Source organism: Pimephales promelas, chromosome 19 (assembly GCF_988280905.1).
Source record: "Pimephales promelas chromosome 19, fPimPro1.hap1.1, whole genome shotgun sequence".
Classification (NCBI taxonomy): Eukaryota; Metazoa; Chordata; class Actinopteri; order Cypriniformes; family Leuciscidae; genus Pimephales; species Pimephales promelas.
The window spans coordinates 24752931-24776450 of record NC_142787.1 but is presented as its reverse complement, the minus strand read 5'-3'; the positions used below and the strand labels follow the sequence as shown (position 1 = coordinate 24776450).

Genomic DNA, 23520 nt, shown 5'->3' with positions numbered 1-23520 from the left:
TGGGGTATTTTTGAATTTATTTACCTTAAAAAGTACCATATTTTCTATGTAAATTATGCTTATTTTTTTAATTATTTTTTTAACTACATTAAAATATCATTCCAATAAGTTCTTAGAGCTAAAACCTAAAGACGAAGTGACTTTGCTGTCACCTGGTGTCTGATCTTGGCTTATTTTACAATGCTGTAAATTACAATTTTTCCCATTCATTTCTATGGGTGCCCATTTTTGACCCAAATACAAGATTAAGAAGTTTTTTTCTTCACCAACTTAACATTGTAGAATTGAGTCAAAAAAATTTGTGTGTGTTCAGGAGGCAAACGTAGGAAAAGTCTTGTACCACTCAGATCAAGGGAAGCATTTTTTTTTTTAATAAATCAAAACTATTTTGCCCACATTTGTCCAGAATACGGTTTTAGGGTTAAACATCATAAAATACCATTTTTTTAAATAATAGCCTATTTTAATTTTAATATTGAAAGTCTGAGTCTGGAACGAGAGTAAAACAACAAAATCTATACATAAAAGGCATCTGAAAAGCAGCTACTATAAATAATGGAGGAATGATAATGAGTCTTCCGAGATGGGTTTAATGCGACCTTTACATACCATAACAGAAAAACCTGAAACCTCTTAGTCTGAAGAAAAATCAAGCCCTGGGAACACCCAACAGGGAGCAGAGCATGTGAACTCTCTGCTACATCTCACGGTCCATGTCCTGTTTTATCAGTCCACGGGCTCATCCCCACTCCAAACATCTCACTCGATAAAAAAATGCGATGAGAAGGGAAAGGAAGCGAGGGGAAGGATGTCTCGACTGAGCAATCCGATGCTTGGTAATCCAGTCACGAGGAGTTGATCAGCCTTCCCGTGTTTACCCACGGCAATCTCCCGCTCTCATCTGTGGCCTGAGCCCGAGAGCTGAGGGGATTTCCTGGGGGAGTTCAAAAAACAAAAACGGCAGGCCACAACTTATTAGAGGATAACGAAAAGCGAGAAAGCACAGAGCGGTGTGCTTGTACAACATCCCACCCAATCTCACCTCATAAACAACTCCTGTGTGAGAGGGGTGGGGGTGGGATGTAGGGATGATGCTACCAAACCCAACAAAACATGACTTGATCAACCTAATAGGCTAGTTTGACTTCAGATTTCCCTTTTTGGGAGGGAAGGCAGATTCAATTAAAGTCAGTGGGAGTCTGCTTGACACCTAATTCACGCTTGTCAAAGGCAAGAAGGGAGGGTCTAAAGACATGATTTAACTCTCATTCCTATTAAGATGTTAATATGTGTTCTGGATGGAGAGATAAACAGAGATCGCTCTTTCTCTTAAACCTCTTTCCCCATCCACTTTGCGGCGAGATCCCATTGCCGGGTTGTCCACAAACGCAGATGGGCTTGATGCCTGCTTGGGTCGTTCTCTCACTGAATGGATTTGATAGGAATTAACATAACTTAACAAATGGAGTGAAGACCGGGACAGGACTGTCTGTTCCCATTCAGTTTCAAGTGATTTTAATGCCCTCTTTCTCCTTTCCACCCTCTACAGCCTTAAGATAAATGAAGGGGTGTGCGGAGCTCAGCCACAGCGATGAGAAAGAAGATTGAGGTCCGCGATCATGCCACGTTCGGCGGAGCGCTGGTGTGTTGGGCCGCCCCTTAACACAATGACTGAACCGTAATTCAATAAGAGTCCACTGTGAACCAACAGTTTGGCTAATGTGTAATTCAAGAAGCAGATGGTTTAGAAATGAGTAATTCTCAAGCAACCTCCTCTAATCTCAGCAGCCATTTTGCCTCCGGAATCTTCAGTAATTCCAAGAAATTGCCATCTTAATGAAACCCTAGAAATTTGCTCTCATCTCAATTTGACTAGACTGAGTCACATAATTACGCGCATTGCGTGGTGCTTATGGAAGAATCATTACCATAAACAGTATTCCTGTTTAACGTTTATGACTGCAGAATAAGAGACTGGAATACCCAATTACCCAGTTAGATAAGTGAAGGAATGAATCTAGATGGAAAGCATACGCTTATTCTCCAGAAAGTGGCAAAAAGACTGCGCCATCGGGCACTGATAAAAGCAGACTTTGATCTGATCCAAACGAACTAAGTCTGAGATGGGGTCCAATTTTTGTGCATTGGCATTTGTGGGAAGCTCATCCAAGGTCAGGACTAAAGGATAACTTCAATTTGGAGTGTGCCGTTACATCGTACTGCACCTCCAGCTACAATGAATCGCTAGTCGGGTCTGACACTCATCCAAGAGTCCACAGTCTCGAGTTTCAAAATTATCTGTCCTGTGGTGAAGGAGGATTGCTGTGAGCTCTCAGGGTTCACACCTCAGGTAGCTTGAGGTGGTGTTGAGGAATATGAGATGGGAGAGAGAGAAAGAGAAAGAGCTTCATCAGTCTCAAGATGATGCACTAAGCATGTTTTCTTTTTTTTTTATTTGCCTGAAATGGGGTAAATCACCTGGCTGGAGTGGACACCTGCCGAACTACAGTGAGAAAACATGATGAAAGATCCTATCGGTTTTGCTGTTCTGCCGAACAGTTTCTCCAACAGAAATGCTGCAGTAGTTCTTCAGCACCTTATATACAGAAAACCTGAATATTTCTCTCATTTTGCTTGGGAGCACCCTAATCCAGTTACGTTAAGATGAAGTTATCACACTCAAACACACAGACCATTATGTAACTTTTCATTAGATTCCCTGTTTCTTGCCTCAATGTAGTATACAGCTTTGGCTTACAAATTAAAAAAGAATATTTAATCTACCGCCTCAGCCTCCATGGCTGGGGAGTAACTAACTAAAAGTAGTGACACTAACCTTACTACATTTTTCAGCAGCTGATCTGATTGAAATATACTGTTGCTTTTCTGGTAACATGTTACTTCTGCAATAAGTTGAAAAAATAAAACACTCTCCTGTTTATTATTGTATGCTAAAACGTCTAAAATGTCCTTATACAATTATATGATTCAAGTTATAAGTATATTTATACTTTATACTATTTATATATTGTTTGCAATTTGAATATAATGATGCATTTAAAACATAATGGCTAAACGTGTCTTTACAAAAGTTTACAATGCTGCTGCAAATGCAATATAATGTGGACAACATTGAATAAATTCATTTTCATCAGGTTAGATACTGATAATTAGTCACTCAAAGCTCTTTATCTAAACCTCTCTACACAACCGCGGGGACTCGCGCATCCTCCGTATCGACTACGTGTCTGTAGTTTTTTAACACTTTTTACTCGTGTTTGTAGTTCTAACCGAATCCTCGTCCAACGCGCAATGGTTTGTGGGCAATATCAGCCGTTAGAGTGTGCATCGATCTACACTTCGGATTCTGACCGGAAAAAGTAGACCACCCGGGTATCTTTGAAACACTCACTTCAACATATTACGATTTGGGACGTACTAATTCTATTTTCGAATACCATTTAGGACAGATAGTATGCGAATTGGGACGCAGCAAATGAGTGCGTGAAGGGGAGCTGAATATAAAGGTGATGGAATGATGAGGTGCAGGTGATGATGATCAGAACTCGGGTGATAATGAACGAGTGGGAGAGTGAAAGGAGCTGGTGGAATCCTGACAGTAGGCTATAATATTCACAATGAAATGTTGCCTGCCTTAAATACCTTCAATGCAGTAAGCTTCTTGTTAATATAATTAAGTTATTCATAAAATGTTATTTATACATATATTTATAATGATATATGTAAAAATATGTTGCCAAACTTAAATACCTGCAGTTAGCTACTCGTTGCTTAAATGGTTGCTACTTTTTTAAAAGAGCAACATCATTATAGTTTATACTACATCCTTCAATAATAAAAAAAAAAAAAAAATCACAATTGTGGGATTGCCCTGGAAGTCACTGGTCGGAAAACACAAATCAAAGAATAGTGATACTAACAAGAATGCCTAACATCCTTCCATCACTGCTTATTTCACAGGTGAACCAAAACACAAAGCTGACATTTAATTCTGGTCTTCAAAGTCTAAATGAAGACAAAAGGTGGAGGAAAGAGAATGTGAGCAAATAATGCTCTGCATGATGCCATAACCTTGAGTTATGAGCGAAATACCACAGCAAAAGCAATCTGGAGTGGAAGAGGACAGGACATGTCTCTGAGGGCTTTGAGGTGAGGACCCCAAGAGCCGAAGCACAGCAACACATCTCTTGCTCCACAAAGTCATGCTTACTGTTTTTGAAGAAATCTCCCAAGACAATAAAGTGTGATATCTGGATTGACTTCAGAGGGTCATCTGTCCCATCAACACCACTGGAGAAGAAGTTTCTCAGTCAAAAACAATGGTACAGATGAGTCTGTGGCCACTAGAGCACAAGTAACTTCATCTCTTGTGTGGACACTGCAGATACCATACCAGCAGTTATTGATTCCACTCCTTTTGTCTCCATCAGTGTTGACATTTTCAAGAGTGGAAGAATTTTTAAAGAATGACTTAAAATAGGCCTCTTTTGTGTCTTCATGCTATCGTTTTATCACATCTTCCTTTTCAAACCAGTACAAGTGCATCTTTTGAGAGAAGACAGGAATAACAGCAATCATTGATAAGAAAAAGACAGTAGACCTGGGGTTTCGATCCTGTTGGCCATGACAAAAGGTTAGAAGTGTACAGCTCATATTCAGAATGTTCAAAGGCTGCTGGAGAACGCCGAACGCTATGGATTTATGCCTCACTGTTCTTAGCACAGGTGCGAGGAGGAGATATGCTGCCGTTTTCTTCATGAGTTGAGCCAGTGGCTACACTTGATCTTGCACTCATAGTCAATTACCTCACTTCCACGGGAAGCTTCTGTTGTTTTATCGTCCTGGACTCAGGCGGTCATTGCCCACTTCTAATAACTTTCTCAAAAGAAGCCCAAGCCGCAACAGATACTGTGCTCCAGTGGAGATTTGAAATGGACTTTGCAGTGGCTCACTGGATATTCACATGTCAATGTTTATTTATTTACATTTTTACTCATTTAGTTCGGTTATCATTCTTTTTTCAGATTTGTCCATATATATATATATATATATATATATATATATATATTTGGGGTGTAACGATACACGTATTCGTATTGAACCGTTCGGTTCGGCTTACTCGTTATTGTGTGGTTGACGGACCGTTTATCAGTTTGGACCACTGCGGCGCGAGCCAATCTTAATCAAGCAGCACTGTTACTACACAGCCAAATCCAGTAAGGAAAACATTTGAATTCGCTACTGAAGTAATAACATCGCTGCGAGATCTAGTGAGAAACATTCACATTTCTCCGTTATTAACGGATCAAACAGCGCTGACATGGAAACCAGGAAGAAACATTGTGCCATGAATGAACTATTCAGTGTCCACAGATCAGTAACATTCACCATGGATTTACTGTAGTAACATTAACTGTTACCATGGAGGTTTTGCAGGAATAGTAGGCTATAACTTCCAAGTAACATTACGTCGGTTTTATTTTGACATTATGAATACAATTGTTGCCCTCAAATGTTAATCTGATCTTAAATAAACCTTTGTTTATAACTACTACAATATTACATTTCATTTTGTTCAAGGAGCTGTTTTGTATTATATACTCCTAAGAAAAGTCAATTATAGCTCCATCATTGCTCAAAGTTAAAAAATATCATACTTTATGATGTTAGTTTTAATAAAAATATAATTAAAAAAATTAAAGCAAGGACATTTTTTTTTTGCCATTTCTTTCTTTTTGCTGTTTCAGAAATGTACCGAACCATATCGAACCAAATTGTGACAAGTGTATCGTATCAAACCGAACCATGAATTTTGTGAACCGTTACACCCCTATATATATATATATATATATACTGTATATTCAGCAAGGAAAAATACCTAAAAAAAAATACCCAGTAAACAACTGCATGATGTTCAGTATATCAAACAGATGATGAAATCTCCACAAACCATTTCATGAATCGGAGTCTTAGCATGCATTCAGCCTTTCTTTAAAATGATCATACTGAACTGTACATCACCGGCATAAATAAAGCCTCATGATTTGACTAGTAATCCAAATAACATCAAAAAGAAGCACTTCATAATCAAATATTTGCAATGAATGACCTGCAAGGTGATGATATGTGATGATATAGCTGCAGATCATAACACTAATGGCCATATAAAAGGCCAATTGTTGCTCTGTGTGTTGTCCTTCATGTTTTAATAAAGTTTAATAAAGCCCTCTATTCAGAAATCTCATTAAATTAAACCAGATTTTCCTCACAAAACGTCCACATTGAAATTTCTCTTTTGGGAGAAACACAAGAAGTGAGGCTATATTAAATAAGCTTCAATCACAGAAACGTTCTGACAGACAGAAACCGAACACCCAAAATCTTGCCTCAAATCAAATGGAAGCATTATAAAAAAAGACAGTTACTCTGCATCAGGCTTATTTGTAAAAGGAAGGAACGTCTGTGTCAATTTTCTTAATTCTTTTCTCTCCATATGCCATTTCCATGATGGATGGAAATGTTCTCTCCCTCTACATGGGGAGATAAAATACTGCACTTCACTGCATTTTACTTTTACTTTCAAGTATTGCTCTTAGACTAAGTGATAGGCAAAGTAAAATATGTGATGGATTGAATGCTGGCTTTCAAAATAATAATAATAATGTGACAAAAGCGATCGGTGTGCAAGGTGGTTGTTGACAGACTTCTCACGATGCTTTGTACTAAAGGACAAGTTCGGAATTTTACACTTAAAGCCCTGTTTTAAGATCATTTCTGATGAAATACTCACCAAAACGAGTACAGGAACACCATACTAATACTGTGTTTGACCTCCTTTCATCTTCAGAACTGCCTTAATTCTAAGTGGCATTGATTCAACAAGGCATTCTTTAGAAATGTTGGCCCATACTGATAGGAAAGCATCTTGCAGTTGATGGGATGCACATCCAGGAGATCTTAACCACTCTATTTCATCAGAAACGACCTTAAAACAGGGCTTTAAGTGTAAAATACCAAACTTGTCCTTTAACGTGTTTACACTCTGTATTGAAACAATGAAATCTCCTTTAAAAAATGTCAGGGTCACCCCATTCACAAGCAAACAGAACCCATCGCACTCACTCAAGCGCAATCGATTTGACAAGGAGGGAAAAGTCTACCCTCTGGGCAACAAAAGTGTCTCATTTCAAAGGATGTGTTGATTTCAAAGACAGCAGATCTTCTAATTAGATCCTCTAATCTTGTAATTAAGCAAAAGTGATTGCCATGGTGAAAGTGTGAGCAGATTGCAATGAAATGACTCTGCTCTTGGGCCTATGGTCAGATGGATCACAGATGTGTTATTGCAAATCCTGTCTATATTTACCTGTTCCTTCAGCCCAGCAGCAGCAGTCCTGTGCTGTAATGGAAATGTAATTAAAAATCTCATTGACCCCCTGTGTTGCAGTCACCCCGATCCAGGCGTATGTATAATGCTCAATTTTGCTATAGTCACTTAGAGGTAATGCATATGCAGTGGTCTTTCATGACAAAATTGGATTTGAATGTATTTTACCTGGAGGTATTTGAGTGTTTCTGGAAACAATAAGTTATTTCGTGCTTTATGTGCAATGGATATCAGCATATAGATAATACTTCCTATTCGGTAAACAAAAGTCTCTAGTCATAGTCCAGACGAATTTCCACAGCAATGTTTGAATGAAAAAAAAATAAATAAATAAATCATGCCAGACACAAAATGAAGTCAAAGTCATGGAGGGAAAGATTGAAACTTTTAGTTTCCTTTTGCATGGCCTGTATGAATAAGCTTGAGATAAAGGGTGTCTCGCGTTCCTTTGAACAAATGATGATAAATGGTTACACTCAAACGTGGCCTATTGTTGATGACAAACACCGGTTATATTCAATTCAATTTCCACTCAATTTCCCCAGCTAAAATCTCCGGGGCCATTCCGAAAGGTTTCCACTTAAGACATAATGCAATTATTTCAAAATGAACTTCATGAGTCTAAAGCCAAATCTCATGAGGAGTTGAGGAGCATCTCCAGGTCACCCTCTCCTTTCCCATGGTACCCGTTTATCATCCCCCTACTGCGGACACTCCTCTTTGTCAGTTACAGCCTCAAGCTCTGTCAGCGCTGACACATACGGCAGCCTCTGCAGATTATATTTACAGTACACAGAGGTGGACAGTACTGGGCCACACGTGGTGTTCGGAGGCAGGACAAGGAATGAGGGCAACCTTTACAAGGTGCTTAGATGCCACAGATTTTAAACTTGACAGGTGCGCCCGAGGCATACTGGTGGATGACGAACCAGATCCTCTGGTTAAGAGATGCTTGATCGTTTGTACGTTCAGTACGGCCATGTTTTTGCTTAGGCTTCTCCTCGTCTGCCCTTCAAACATCAATAAATCCTCGGGCTGCTTTTGTGGACTAACTCGCATTCACAACAATCCAGCATTATGCAAATCTGGGAACAACACATTCGACACAAGGGACTCGCGTTGTTCCATTCTGTGAGAAGCAGGGGAAGTGAAGTTTGTCAGAGCTAATCCAGGATAAGATGTCCCTTTCAGGGAACCGTACAAAGCCACGAGCGAGATGGGTGTATTCCTCAGATGCCGCTTCCCTCATTTCCCTCGAGCTTAGGGATCAGTGTTAATTCTTCCCCCTCAGTCGCCAGGAAACCGACAGAGCCAGACAGCATCCGTTCGCCTCGGGGCTGAGCGCAAACGCGAACTCGGCTCAACAGGCTAGGGTCATCCGCAGACTAGAGATCTGCCTTCCGCCCTCTCACTGACTTTATCAAAGCCGCCAAACAAATGTCTTTGAATTCCACATGAGCTTTGCGACGGTAAGGAGAAAACATTGCATAAAATGCATACGATGTCTTGTAAGGGGGACGTATCTGGCAGAGCCCCCTGGAACCTCATTTTGTCTGGCTTCTAGCGAATTTCTGTAGCTTTGAGGGCTAATGGAGCGATGCTGTATCGCCAACGCAGCAGGTAAACCACTTTCTGATGGTGTAAATGAAAACCTTTGGTTGGTTGACAGGAGGAAGCCTGCACAGGTGTCCATCTAATACAGTTCTCAAATGAAAAGGGAAGTTTGCTCTAGCTTCAATGCATGGGCTGGAGAGAGAAAAGTTTCCTTGCTATCAGCGTGAGATTTCTGGCTGGCTATAGTTATATAGACAGTGGGGAGTAGATTATACATGTTCACACATTTATTTTTTCCTCAGCCAGCTGGACTACTAGAGTAATATTTTGTGTGAGATGACTCAAGGACACTTAACTGGCAGATAAAAGACACAGGGTGGACATTAGTTTCAATTAATAATAGTGGTAATGCACCTTTAAATAATGAGCAAATGTGTTAGGGTCATAAGGGCACTATATTCCAGTCTCCTCTCTTGCTTTCTCCATTCTCTAGTGTTACTGTATATTTGAAGAGCTCTTTTCCAAAACGCGTTAAACGACATTTTTAAAAAAAATGAGTTTGTCGTGTCATTCTGCTGCGGACAGAACCCTTTCACTGCTCTATCAACGTTTCATGCCGAATCGCTATATTTCCGTGTTTAAAATGTACTGCAAGATACAGTTTCTTCCCAAGCCGCGATAAGCACCAGCCCTGTTTTTAGCCTAAACACGATAAATCCTCAAATTCAATGAGCGCTCTACACAATCCAGCACGGCGGCACTCTGAACAGAGGTTTATTATGTTCATTCATTCCTCAAAATGAGTCCTAGTTTTCTAGTCGACTAGTAGTAGATCATTTAAGCCATTTGTATTATCAGTAATCACATTTATTGATTTAATTAAATGGGAGAGAAACCATATGAGCGTTTTTAATTGCATATTCCGCATCTCAACGTATGCATAAAGCTTGCCACAAAGAACCGGCAATATAATGATTATGCATGAAACATTTGAATTGTTTATTAATAAACTAGTGTTTTCTGTCAGTGTCAGCAACAAAGATAAAGTTGATGATGCTTACTCGCCATCTTCGCAGTGAACGCGCATAGAAAAACGCATACTTCGAATTAGCCTACATACGCAGAGAGTTGCCAATTTATTTTAGTTTTTAATTGTTTTGTTTAAAAGTAGATATTTAAAGCTTTCTGTAGCTTAGTTCTCAGGCCTGTCTGAGGCAAGCATCGCGGTGTTTCGGTTCATATTATGAGACGCGCTCCGGTTCACCTGCGCGCCTCTGTGTCCTGATTATATTGTCTGATATTTACTTCTAATGTATTAATCCAGTCAATTTGTCGATGAAAACATTTATTAAAATGAAGATACAATTTAAATGAAACGAAATTTACAAGCTTTCTACAAAACAAAACTTAATAAGTGGTCAAAATCATGTCTGACGCACTCCAAATATTTTCCGATATTGGGCAGCTTTTGAATTTTGATCCTATCTTACTGATCTCATGCGGTTCCCTTTTCATAGCCTACTCAACATAGATGAAATAATAAAAATAAGTAATGTAATATTATTAAAAACAAATGTGAAATGTTTATTTTTTTTTTTTTTAACTTATATTTAAGCGTCATGCTGCTCCGCTTTGCTCACATGTTATGTAGCCTGTGTGTGTGTGTGCATGTGCTGGAGGGGTGCCCATCCCTTTTTTGAATATCGTTATCATATATTGATCATTTTTAATAATTCGTTTTTTCATGCATATGTTGAAATTGGTATTAATAATTTGTTTTTTTTCATGCATATGTTGAAATTGGTACTATTTGTTTGAGGTTTATTTCGATTTATAGCGTTTTGGAAAAAAATAAAATTAACTTTTAAATTATCATTAACAATATTGTTGTTTGATTTAATAATTATTGTTCAAAATGTTCAGACTGAACCAATAAAACATTTAAACAGGATAATTTGAATATTCACAAAATGTGTGGGTCTAGGTAAAAAATGTAGTTTTCCTGAAAACTATTGAAATGGATTTATAGCGTTTTGGAAAAGAGCTCTTCATTTTTACATTTAGTATTTTACAATTATTCCAAAAATATTAATTATGTCAAATATATTTTTAAAATAAGTATTAAAACTATAGACATTTTTAATGTATAATTATGATATAAATATATAAATGCAAATATAATGTAATGATTTCTGAAGGACCATGTGACACTGAGGACTGGCTGATGAAAATACAACTTTGCATCACATCAATTATATTTTAAAGTATATTAAAATGGAAAACCATTATTTTAAATCATAATAATATTGCACAATATTATATTTTTGATCAAATGGATTTAGGCTTGATGAGCATAAAAGACCAAACTTTTGACTGGTACTGTATGTATGCATGCATGTATATACAATTTTGTGTGTTTTGCCAGTGAAAAATGCTAGCAGGTCATGCATACAAAAGCATTACTGTTAAGCCCTGCTGCATAAAATGAGAATGTTATTTCCAATTAGGCTGGAGAGTACTCTGTCTGTCTGTGTCTGCTGGGAAATCGAAGCCACCTCAGACCCACGCTATTTCTTCCACCTGGATCGGCCCATGTGAGCTGTCCCTATGTTTCTACGTACAAGTTATAGGAGGATACTGCCGAGCGGAGAAAGGTGTGCATTTGCTATCCCAAATCCTCCGCTTCTGTTAATGCTGCGCAACTCTCAGTCTAATTACTGCGGCATATGCGCGTCACCTGCGAGGCCCCTGCAGGCAGACCTGAAGGCACCTCCGAGCCCTGCCTCAGCCATTCACACGCCAGCATTACTCCAAACCCTGCTCATCAGAAACACTACACACCGCTGCGGTCCCACTGACAGCCATACATCACTCGCTCAAACCAAGCAAGTGCGGCTGCGAGAGGAAAGATATGAGAGAAAGAGGGAGTAAAGGCAAGCTCAGAGAAAGTCTGCAAAGGAGGCGACCCTTGAAGCTGCAGAAGAACTCGTTCCTGTTGATTGATGAAAGCCCTGGCCGTGATGGCATCCAAATGTGACAATTCTGGGACATTAAAGGCGCCAACTCTTCTGCTTCACCTGCTTCAGTCCAGCTGGGAACAAAGTGGTCATTATCCCACTGTATTCTGCTACGGCGCTCCCTGCGGTTCAGAATCTGCTCAATTATCTTCTCCTCCTGGGCTAAGGCTGACAGGCATGTTGGCAGGTGTGTCCTTTCCCTCCCGTTCACCCCTTGACTACTGAAGGATTAGAGAGTGAGGAGGGCATCGACTAAAGCTACGGCTGCGGAGCTGTTAACGGCCCTGCCCTTTCTTGCTCCGCGAACAGATCAGCGAAGAAAGAGCAAATGCTTGTCTTTGGAGATGGAGCAAGGAGACCAGGCCTTAGATGATCACTACATGTAGCCATCTGTCAAAGAGTATAAGCAGGGCAAAGATGCACAGGGGGATGAAAATAGACACTCAGTCTGATAAATCTCTGAAGTTTTAAATACAATATTTTGAATAAATATCAACAATATTTAAGAACTGGACTGAATGATTCATAAGTTAAAGATGTTAAAATGATAGTTCACCCGAAAATTAAAATTGTCATATTTTTCCAAACTTACTTTGTTCTGTAGAACATAAAAGAAGATCTTAAAAATAATTGGCTATATGCACGCATAAGTTCCGCATTTGACTTCACTTTCCGGTTGTGGAGACTTAAAGCGCAAGAAAAACGGGATTATGGCAGAGTCTTCAAAATTTACTGTCCTCCAGTCTTTGAAACGAAACTTTAATACGTTTAGATGTCATTTTATATATAGTTATGTTTATTTAATATAATAAACAAAGAAGCATAAACAAAATGAGGGGTGTCTTTTTTGTCTGTTTTTGTGACAAACGTTTCTTTGGTATAGCCATAGAGTATAAAACACAATATAAATTCTCCTTATAGCATTGGACTCTACGATAGGCGGAAGTAATCCAGCCCATTGTCCACACAGTGAAAGCTAATTTTTTTATGTTTCACAAGGGAAATAAAGTCATATGGTAAAGGATGACCAAATTTTATGAATATTTTTTAGGCAATATCTGTAATATTGAGTACAAAGCATTTTAGAAATATGGGTCCATTTTTGATCCGCTAATGAAAATAGTCGAAGCCGAAGAGGGATTAACAACTACTTGTTGCTCAACATCACAGAAAGGAAAGAGCAGAGTGATCCAAAGTCAAAAGTTCTAGAGCATTCATCAGAAAACCTTTCGCCCCGTCAATTTAGAGGACAAGGACTGAAGAGAGTTAATTGCAAAGACATGCATGCAAATTCTCATTTCCATGTACATCCTCTCAGATTCAGATATGTGTGCTGTGTCTTTTCTTATGCATGAAGGGAATTCAGATCAGAGTGTTTGAAAACAAGACATTAAGTAACACAGGCTTTATGCCACAATGGGCAGGGGAATCGTCATGGCGACTGCTTTGAGAGGATGAGGGAGAGGCAGTTAACATTGGCATATAAAACAGCTTCACATCAGAGGTGGCTAAGTTCATGTCAAACAGCGGCTTAGATTTACCGGTGAGGGAGCGAGGGAGAGATAGGCTTAAATAAGCCCTTGCTTAATTTTGGCACCATGTGTGACACTCACAGATTTTCATTCATCCTTTTCTAATGCCTGTTATTTATTTTAGAGGCTTTGTTTCACAAAAGACATTCTCTTTAGCATTCATAGGACATAGATTTCATTTATTTCTGCCATTATGAAAAGTGTGACAGAGGTGTGGCCAAAGCAACGGAAAAATGAAAGCCGTTATTACATCCCCACTGAAAAGAGCCGCTGCTTTATGAAAAGGCAGACTCAGTCATATTGCGAACTAGGATTGAAAAGTTTTACTTTTATAATTGCGAGCAAATAGTCCTTCAAAACTGGTTGGCCAAAATGGAGTGATTTTCCATTTGTCGCAATCACGGGCAAACAAAGCGGTTATTTTACACTTGGTTTCTTACAGGCTCTTTGTCGCATTGTTACTTAGAGCACATAATCAAAAGATGCCATCGTCATGTTTACTGAGCCCAGCCTTAAACATGTTGTGTGGTGCCACACCGAACAAAGGATGATGAAATGACAAGAAGAAGTGAAGTGTGTTCAATCATCCTCTTTGGAAATGAACAGGAATGAGGAGTACGCCTGGATGGAGCGATACAGAGAGGGAGAAGAGAAAGAGAGAGCCAGATGGAGGACCTACTGAATGGGCTTCCCACTATTTGAATTCACTGCAGATCCCGAATGCAAGGGGGATCTACATATATTGCTTTGAAAACAGAGTCATGATGGCAATAAATCAGCTTGAGGAGAGGCAGGCGGAAGAGAGCGTGACCGTACATGCAATGGGTCAGGTAGAGTGAGGTGTGATTAATACCGAGGGTGCCAGTGTGTGATGATACAGTAAGAGTTTGACAGGGTTGCTGACACGCTGATAAGAATTTGATCTATTTGACCCCGCCAACCATGTTTTCTCTAGTCTGCAGTCTAATTCGTATTCAATCACACCATGTCCCGTTGACAACATAAAATAGTGGTCACATTGAACTTCTATAATGTGACACATTTCAAAGAAAAATTGGTAACACTTTACTTGAAGGGGTGTGCCATAACACACAACCATAACATCATAACCTGTCAGTGTCTTTGTCATGACAACATGACCTTAAATTAAGTTAAACTGTCATGTGGTTGGCTTTGACATTGGCTGTCATGAGGCCGTTATGACTGTGTCATGAATATTTTTCGTGACCTCAACTACAGTCGTACACATTGAATTTGTCATTAAAATATCATGACAGCCAATGTCAAAACCAACCACCTGACAGTTTAATGTAATGTTAACCAATAAAGCTAGGTGATTTCTTAAGTTTCATGTCATGTTTATGACAGGTTGTGTTGTCTTCGTAATGTCAAGTTGTCATGACAAAGACACTGACAGGTTATGATGTATTGGTTTATGTCAAGTTGTCATAAACAAGGCATCTTAAACAATGTCACATTTGCATTCAAAATGTCATAATTGAGCGAATGACACTTTATGACAGTTGTCATAAACATAAAACTTCATATTCATAACATGTGTCATGTCAAGATTATGAAGGTGTCATGCTAGTCTTATGCACACCCATCAAGTAAAGTGTTACAGAAAAATTATTACAGAGGATTTTTTTTTTTTTTTTAATTTTATCAATTGGATTGTGAAAATCCAGCTATGGCTTGTTAGCATTGGGATTTTGCCCTTGCAAATGGATAGAAGAATGCATTTTTTTTTTTTTTTGCAAAATTATTAGCTTATGTCAAATTCCACTGATCACAATAGTGTACATACAAAAAAACAGAGAGATATTAAAAGGGGGGAATATAAATGCATTAAAAATACACAAAAAAGAATGTTTTCAGTGGTATTGCTGTAGCTTTCTGTTCTATATAGAATCTTGCCCACTATGTTAGCCTCCTACCTCAACCTCTGCTGAAAACCCCACTTATTGCTTGAACAGCTTGTTGCTAGGCTACACCAGAGAGGGTAAAAAAGACTGTTATCAGAGAGAAGAGAAATCTCCTGAACAGTGAGTGTAGCACACCCAAGAAAATAAGATGGTAAACAGAGTATGTGCATCAGCTACAAAAGTGAACCAAATAAAATACACAAGGTGTGACAAGATGCAAATGAGAGGATCTTCTGAGGAACAACATAGACGCTTCACTCTGCTATCATGAGCCGTTCTATGCGTCAGACTAGACTAGACGTCTTTATTCTGCAAACAATGTGACTTAATTCTTCTGCAGTTCTTGTTTTATATAACAAGGGTGTGAAATGCTGTTTGCAACACAAACATGCATTTTAACATTAGCAGAAACACATATTTGCAACAGGTCAGGACATCAATTCCACCGTCGGATTAAAGACTGAAGGAGCGTGCTTGGCATTTTACAAACAAAGCATTTCCTGTCCATTTCGAAAATGAGTGAGCGGACAGGAATCATTAAAATGACTAACCCTTTTCACTGTACCGCAACAACATAAAATCTAGACTAAAAAAGCTCTATGTCATACCTAGACAAAACAAAGATAAGAAGCACTACATTTAAAGCCAATTTGTTTGATGAGACAAAGCCCCCTGGGTTCACCTTGTGTTCTCTTACCTTTTGTAGCATCAAAAAGCGCTTTGGATTATTGGAAAGCGTACAGTGATTCAGTTATACATCACTGCCAGGCTGATATAACTGTACAAGGTTAACTCTGGCCTTGTGACATGGTATTTAGAAATGCAGTGAACTGTACAAAAGCTCTATTATAGCTCTGCTACACAGTCAAGGCTGACCACGTTCTGTGGGCACGTCCAAATTATGCACATGCAAAAGAATAGCCCTAACCTTTAGATGTTCTGCCGCTTGTATTTGCGTTAACCTTTTCTATATGGTAAGTTGCAGATAGATGTAAACAAACGGCGACGGCCCAACTCGATCCATTCGCGAGTTGGCCGGGGGTACGGGAAAAGTGTCGATTTCGAGGTGCGATCCGGTGCGACACACAACATGACGGCTAATTAAATCATTAGAGGGTGTTTCACGAGGCACAGGTGACATAATTACACAGTATCACGAAAAGCCTTTATACTAAATCTAACACATTTACACAAGCATCTGCCACTGCAAAATGAGAGCGGGGATAAAGGGCTTAATGAATTGAGAAAGCGCTTTCATTGTATATTGTAAAACAGAATAAAGCCCGTGAGCTATGCAAATGCTCCCCGTTCTGTGATTTGTGTGTGGAGCTGGCGCACCAAGGTGGAGTACAATGCCATCTGCGGCATGTACAGAAAAGTCTCTCCCGTTCATTTCTCAGAAATCAAAAACAGCCATTTAGATGTCATTTAAATTCATGAAAAATTATTGCGGGTGGATTACGAGTGTCTGCGAGGACTCAAAAAGGTGAGAAGTCAAAGATGGCAACGGGGACTCGAGAAGGGCTCATGCAGGAGGGACGGATGTGTATCGTGCCCAGGAATCACACCGCGAAAGCTCTGATTAAAACTACCAGAGGAGCGCCGTAGGGGACAGGTGGGTCTTCACGGGTGAACGGCAATAGGGATAAAGGATGTGACATACGGATGGACAGACAGACACATACAGCAAATCCACATTAGATTCATTCCCAAATCCCGTGCATGTCGCCTTTACGTGCTGTACTGTACTCAGCTGGCATGCAGAGAACGCCATGCTGTGCTGGCAGAAGAAGGAGGGAGAGGTACCAACCGTGAGCTGCGGCTTCAGTGCTGGGCGCAGCGTCTAAGCACACGAGGAGAGGAGGTGCGGTGGAGGAAGGAGGAGGGAAACAGGAGGAACAGCATGCATAAAAAGGAGAAATGGGGGGAAAAAACAAATGGAACTGATAAGCAAGCATTTACACACAAGTACAACAATGACCAACACTTTGAGAATGGACAAAATCAAATGTTTTGCACATCAAAACAAATAGGGCATTTTCACTCAGCTAAAACTAGGGGTGTCAAAAGTAGTGGTACTTTGGGACAAAAAGCATCAGACAGAATCCAATCCACTTTCCTGAACATAGTCATTTCCTTAACAAATTTCTATGTCTACTCTATTCAGTTGCCTGATTGGAAATGGTGTATTTAATCCCAAAAATATGCTAATTAAATGAATATTTCACCCAAAATTGAAAATGTATTCACCCTCATGTCATTCCTGTTCATGTCAACTCGTACGACTTACTTTATTATGCAAAACACACACTAAAGATATTTTAAAGAATGCTTTTCAAATTACATTCCAAAGTAAAAAGATAGCTTCAATATTTTAGCATATTTTCCCCTTAGTACCATATTTTCGTGATAAAAATACCATTTCTAATCAAACTAATAAATTGGAACATTTGTGGGTTAACTATCCCTTTAATGTCTTTTCACATATTACATCATATTACCAAATCTAACTGGTCATATTATTCAAATTTCCCTTACTGTTTGATTTCAGTTAGTGAACAGCTTAGCCCATAGTGATCAAGAAGCACTTTTGATTAGTAATAACATCATTTTTTTTGGCATTGAAGAAAGGAAATGGGATTCTGCTGGGAGATCTGACATGTCGAAATATCGAGCCCGTTCTCATCCCTTGGCGTCATATAGGTGACGCCATATGACATTTTGTCGAAATACTACGCACATGGCACCTTTAGCGTCAATATGAGACGCAGACCCTAACTCAGACCTAAACCTATGCGTGTTATATTGACGGTAAAGGGTGCAATGTGCGTAGTATTTCGACGAAATGTTATATGGCGTCACCAATATGACGCCAAAGGATGAGAATGTGTTGAAATATCAGCTCTCAAAACTCATAAAATGTCTAAACTGGACACACTTGAATCAGTGGTGGGAGCTGCATTGTTAACGTAGATCATTTTCAAATGGTACAGACAATCCCGGCAGCACCCTAAATCAATATAGCAGGAACGCAGAACCCTAAATAAATAATAACTACATACATTGACCTTTTCATATGCTTGCCTTTCCTGCAGACCCAGTTGTTGAATCAAAAATTCAAATCACATGCCACAATCAAAATTTATTTCTGCCAAACGAATATGATGCAGAACAATAAATGAATGCCAACTGAACGCCTTTACAACTATCGTATGTAATTAGTCATTAAATCGCACAGGAAGGCGGCAAACTTTTTGAAATGTTGATAACAAACCTACATTACTGCTTCAGGTGACTCCTCTGATATAACAGAGGAATTTGCCCTGCCTTTCTGCTTTGAGCTGATGAAATGCCTTGACTGAAATATGGAAGCGAGCGCATAACATGAGGAATGTGAGCCCTTATCCTGGTGCATTACCTTAGGGCAGAGAGCACTTCAAACACAACAGGAGAGCCGTGATGCAGAGCTGCTCGTTATGGAAAGAAACATTAGAGATGTCAATCACTGTTATGGCAACACAAACTTTGCGCTTAAAGCATAACGTGGTGTTTCTCGGCTCGATAAGATAGGATCTAGTCCTAATCCAGTTGTTGGCTTTGAGTATTCAGGTTCATTTGAGTATTCCCCAATATTTATCAGAGATTGATGGACAGAAGTGGTGCAAAGGGTGCCCAGAATAGCAAGCAATTCCATCGCAAAGGTACATGAGAGAGGCGTGTTTGCTGGATCAGAAGGTGGCGATCAAGAGCACTATAAAGAATCTGGGTGTTTTTAAGAGTAGAGGTTTATTTAGATTAAAATATGAATTACTGTATGAATTTTAGTTTTTACTTGTCAACTATTTAGAAAACTATTTTTATCCATTGTGACTTGCAGTGCACTTTTGACAGGGGAAGTCGCCTTGAACTTTTTGAAGAGGCTCTTTGGAGTGTTTGATCTGTCACTAAGATCCGCACCTGTTGCTAACTCAGAAAAGTTGTACATAATGTCCTATAGGAATGAATAGGAGAAATCTGTGATTTTTAGTAAAAAGTGCTGGTAGAGTGGTGAACATTTCCTGATTGTTATTCTTAAGTAAGCTGGAATGAATGGTATCATCGCAAAGCATTTTCATCTGCCATATTTCTTGACTAAAAACTGAAACAACTGCAAATTAGAAAGGAAATGCTGACGGTGATTATGAGTGATACAATTGCAGTATTAATAGTTTACTAATTACTAGTAAGTCATTTAGCATCTTCTAATATCTATAAAATGAAAACAATTGCTGAACACCAAGTAAGCTAAATTCTAAAGTTTCAGTTAAAAACTAAACTGCAAAATTATGTTTTTCAACAAAACCATAAAATCAAAACCATTGCTGAAACTATCAACAAATAGAATGTAGAATTAAACTCGTTACAATGATGATGACGACTTATCATCGTCATCATTATTCTTAATATTTAGTGCTGTCTAATAATGTATGATTGACACAGTATTGATTAATGCATTAATCAAATTATATTATCTTATATTCAGTATATTATATCAATCAATTGTAAAGAGAAAAGACACATTTGAAACGGTTAACATTCATGTACTTTGTACATGAACACACCTGGCCAATTCTATTCAAGCTCCAAGTATTGATTTTAAAAATAAGCCAATTTTTCTATTTTTAATTTTGCTCCATTTATTTTGAGGAGGTTAGCCAAGAACTAGAGAGAGACTTTTGCAATCCCTGCTGCTAGGCCTTTATGTAAAGAACCTTCAGGTGGTCAGGGACCCATTTCAGCGCACTGTGTTAGTGTTGGACCGCTTTTTAGGTCTCAAAATAAAAATAAAAAAACTCTCTATCATTAAAACTGTTCATCTGGCACAAAAGCACAGCAAGGCCTTTAAAAATCGCTGAAGGAACTTATCGGCGTACCGCTGCCATTAGGCCCTTCAAAAAGGGCTTCCACCATCAGAAAAATGAAAGACTTAAATAACACTGCACTTAGAGCTGCACAGCAAGCCTTTGTAAAAGTCTCCAGCCACTTGCCGTTCGGCGAACATGTTTGAAGCATTATCAAACATTAAAGGTACAATATGTAGGATTTTTTTGCAATAAAATATCCAAAAACCACTCGGCCAGTGTTATTTTGTTTAGTTTATTAATTAAAATATCCCAATTGTTTCATATTATTTGTAAAATCGTGAGAAAATTTAAAATTTAACCAAGGAAACGGGACTTGTGAGCAGGGGTGAGGAGTCACCAGACAATGGCGTCATATCCGCGTTACCCCCGATTTCCGCCAGGTTTGACCTCGTACTGCCATAGTAACCATGGCGACAGACATGGACAACTGGGTTATGCCTAGCAGGACGCTCACGCTGTTGTTATTTTGTTCAAACATTATGGACCATGACAAGCAGACTTTGAGACAAAAAGAGGACTAAAACGAAGATCTTTCAAGATGCCGAGAGCAACACGTCCCCGACTAACTTAGAGTGTCCTAGAGTGACAGATACATCTTTGTTATTGTAAGAGGTTAGCGAACCCTGGTGGTGAAAGATCCTGCATATTGTACCTTTAACTGTCAGCTCCTCTGAATATGGGCACTGAGTACTTGAGGCGAACAGTTCAAGGAGAGATTTCTGAGATGAAGCATGGGCTTACAAATAAAACAATCAAAATGAGCAATAATATCTTCAGGTTATTATTTGACATTAAGAGGGAAGTGGAGGGTTTCCATCACTCTTTGCATGCTGCGATTCCCATCAGGCAGTTGGTTTGGAGCATGTTCTCGCTGAGAAGGGAGGAGACAGAGAACACAAGAGGGACGTAAGGGAGCTGTACTCGTTATTTACTACTATCCAGGGACAGAAAAAAAAATGGGGGATCTGATCCAAAATGAGTATTAGAATCTTCAAGCTGTCCTCCAACTCTCAATCATCAGAGGGCCTCTGGATGCTAAGCCCATTACTGGTTCAGGCAGAAGTCCGTCAATAAGTGGTGCTGATGAGCAATGGCCTTCCCCCCCCTGTGCCTGGCCTTTTGTTTCAGTGTGGGTCACCTGAGGCAGTGTCCTTGCTTACATCAGCAGCTGATATCAGCAGAGATGACAATAGGCACACAGCTTCGTGGCTAATTGCGACAGCTTTGTGTGGCACAGGAGACGACAGCGAAACATGTGCCCGGTGCCCAGGGGAAGGGCACAACTGCTGAATCTCAGCAGCACACTGCTCTCCATGGAAAATGTAAAAAAATATACCACAGTAACATATTGTGATGAATCTATTGTGTTGGAAGGCTTAATTAAAGCTGTTTATGTAAACCCTTTAAGGGCACTGAAAATTGTTTTCTTGAAAGTTGTCAGCTATTACACTAATAATATTAAACTGAACCAAAATGCTAAATAAATCTGAAAATCCCACTAAAATTGGACAATACATCATCAAATGCAATATATATATATATATATATATATATATATAAAAGGTTTGGGACAACAAGTTTAGTAAATGATGACAATTTTCATTTTGGTGGGAACTACCGCTTTACATATCATAAGCAAAGTAGGATCATAAGTAAGAGACAGATGGTGAGGTTTGCATGCTTAAATTATCTAATGTCCTCATATCAATGAATATATATAAATATATCTATAATCGCGCAACTGTCAATTGTTTCCATTGGCAATTGCCGGCAATTGTGTCCAACGACACCTACCATGATTTCTCAGCACACTCTGTATATTTACATTATATATCCCATTTAACCAATAAAGAATGAACGTGTTCTTGGTATAATCTGCTGCTTAACACATTAAGCACCTGTTTGAGTATGTGACTGACTGGGATGAGCAATGCAAAAGGTTTTTTTTTTTTTTTTTTTTTTAATTGAGTGTGTATTATTACTATGTGTGTTTAGGCAGCCTGTGATGTCTGAATATTCTCTGCCGTTCTACCAGCCTATCTCCAGTTAGCCATCATAGAATGTAATCATAGCTCCCATAACAATATACCTCTACATAAAAAAAGACTTATTGGGAGCATTTCTGTGTTTGCATGACGCTAAGTGCAATAAAATCTAGGGGATGGTCTCTCTGGGTTGTGTATCAAAGCACTGCAGTGGTTGTTTTCCCTGTGGTAATGCAATTGACCTTTAGTGAATTAGCCTTTTCTCTGCCAGCGAGCCATCTCTCTTTGTCTGGCTTGTATTCTGCTGCGGGAATCAGACAGGGAGAAAAATGGACTTCTATCTTATGTGCAAGTGCTTTTGCTGGGCAATTCATTTGTTCAATTCCAAAATCAGTTTACCAGATGGTGTTTATGCAATTTAAGCCCTGACAAAAGCACTATTTTCTCCTCCCTCTTACCTAGATTTTAGTTTTTTTTGTTACTTGCTAAAATGAACCAGACTTCATTTATGCTCTTTCATCAAGTACAAAAAAAAAAAAAAAATCACCAGTGTTTTATTAGCAAGGACACGGATGCCATTAATGAGGCAACAATTGTTTTGGCTGTGCCTTTTGCCATCTATCCAGAATATGGCATTTGCTTTAGATTGGTACACAAAGAAATATACATTATTTTACATAAAAAGCCTTTTTAAAAAGCTACTTTTAATAGCATATTGCAATGCTTTTCTGTGCTGCTAGGACAATTATCACTAATTCTCTAAATTAACAGTTTATTGAGACAAAATGCATAGTTACAGTAAAAGTAAAAATGTGTACCCCAAACTATAACGTGACCGACTAAAGATATTGAAGATAAGACTGAGCCACATCTATGGATCAGAATATCATATGTTTTAACTTGGGCCAGTAAGCAATCACCTAGCAACCACACATAGCACCCAAGCAACCAGCCCAGGTACCAATTTTTACACAGGCAGGATAATTGATTTTCTGCTAAAAATGTAAATCTAGTTTCTAATGTTATAATAATTAACTAAAGTTTCACTAACTGTAAGACATTTAGTACAAAGGTCATTTGCATTAACACATTTAACAGAACTGCTGATGTCAATTTCTGACCTCAATCTCAAATAGAAAAAGAGGAAGAGATAGACTATAAAAGAAAACAGTGAGGGAGAGAGTGGTCAGAAATG

At 38.9% G+C, this 23520-nt stretch overlaps 1 protein-coding gene across 8 annotated transcripts in view; it reads right to left on the bottom strand.

The window, feature by feature from the left end:
* Positions 1–23520, bottom strand: part of cadm1a (cell adhesion molecule 1a) — a 257858-nt gene that overhangs the window by 5976 nt on the left and 228362 nt on the right. For 4 of the 8 annotated variants that reach the window (XM_039693684.2, XM_089123963.1, XM_039693687.2 and 1 more), the window contains one exon: positions 17247–17279. The exons of the other annotated variants lie outside the window; for them this stretch is intronic. In XM_039693684.2, coding sequence (XP_039549618.2) covers positions 17247–17279 — 33 coding nt within the window. The remainder of the gene's footprint in view (positions 1–17246; positions 17280–23520) is intronic. 8 annotated transcript variants of the gene reach the window in all.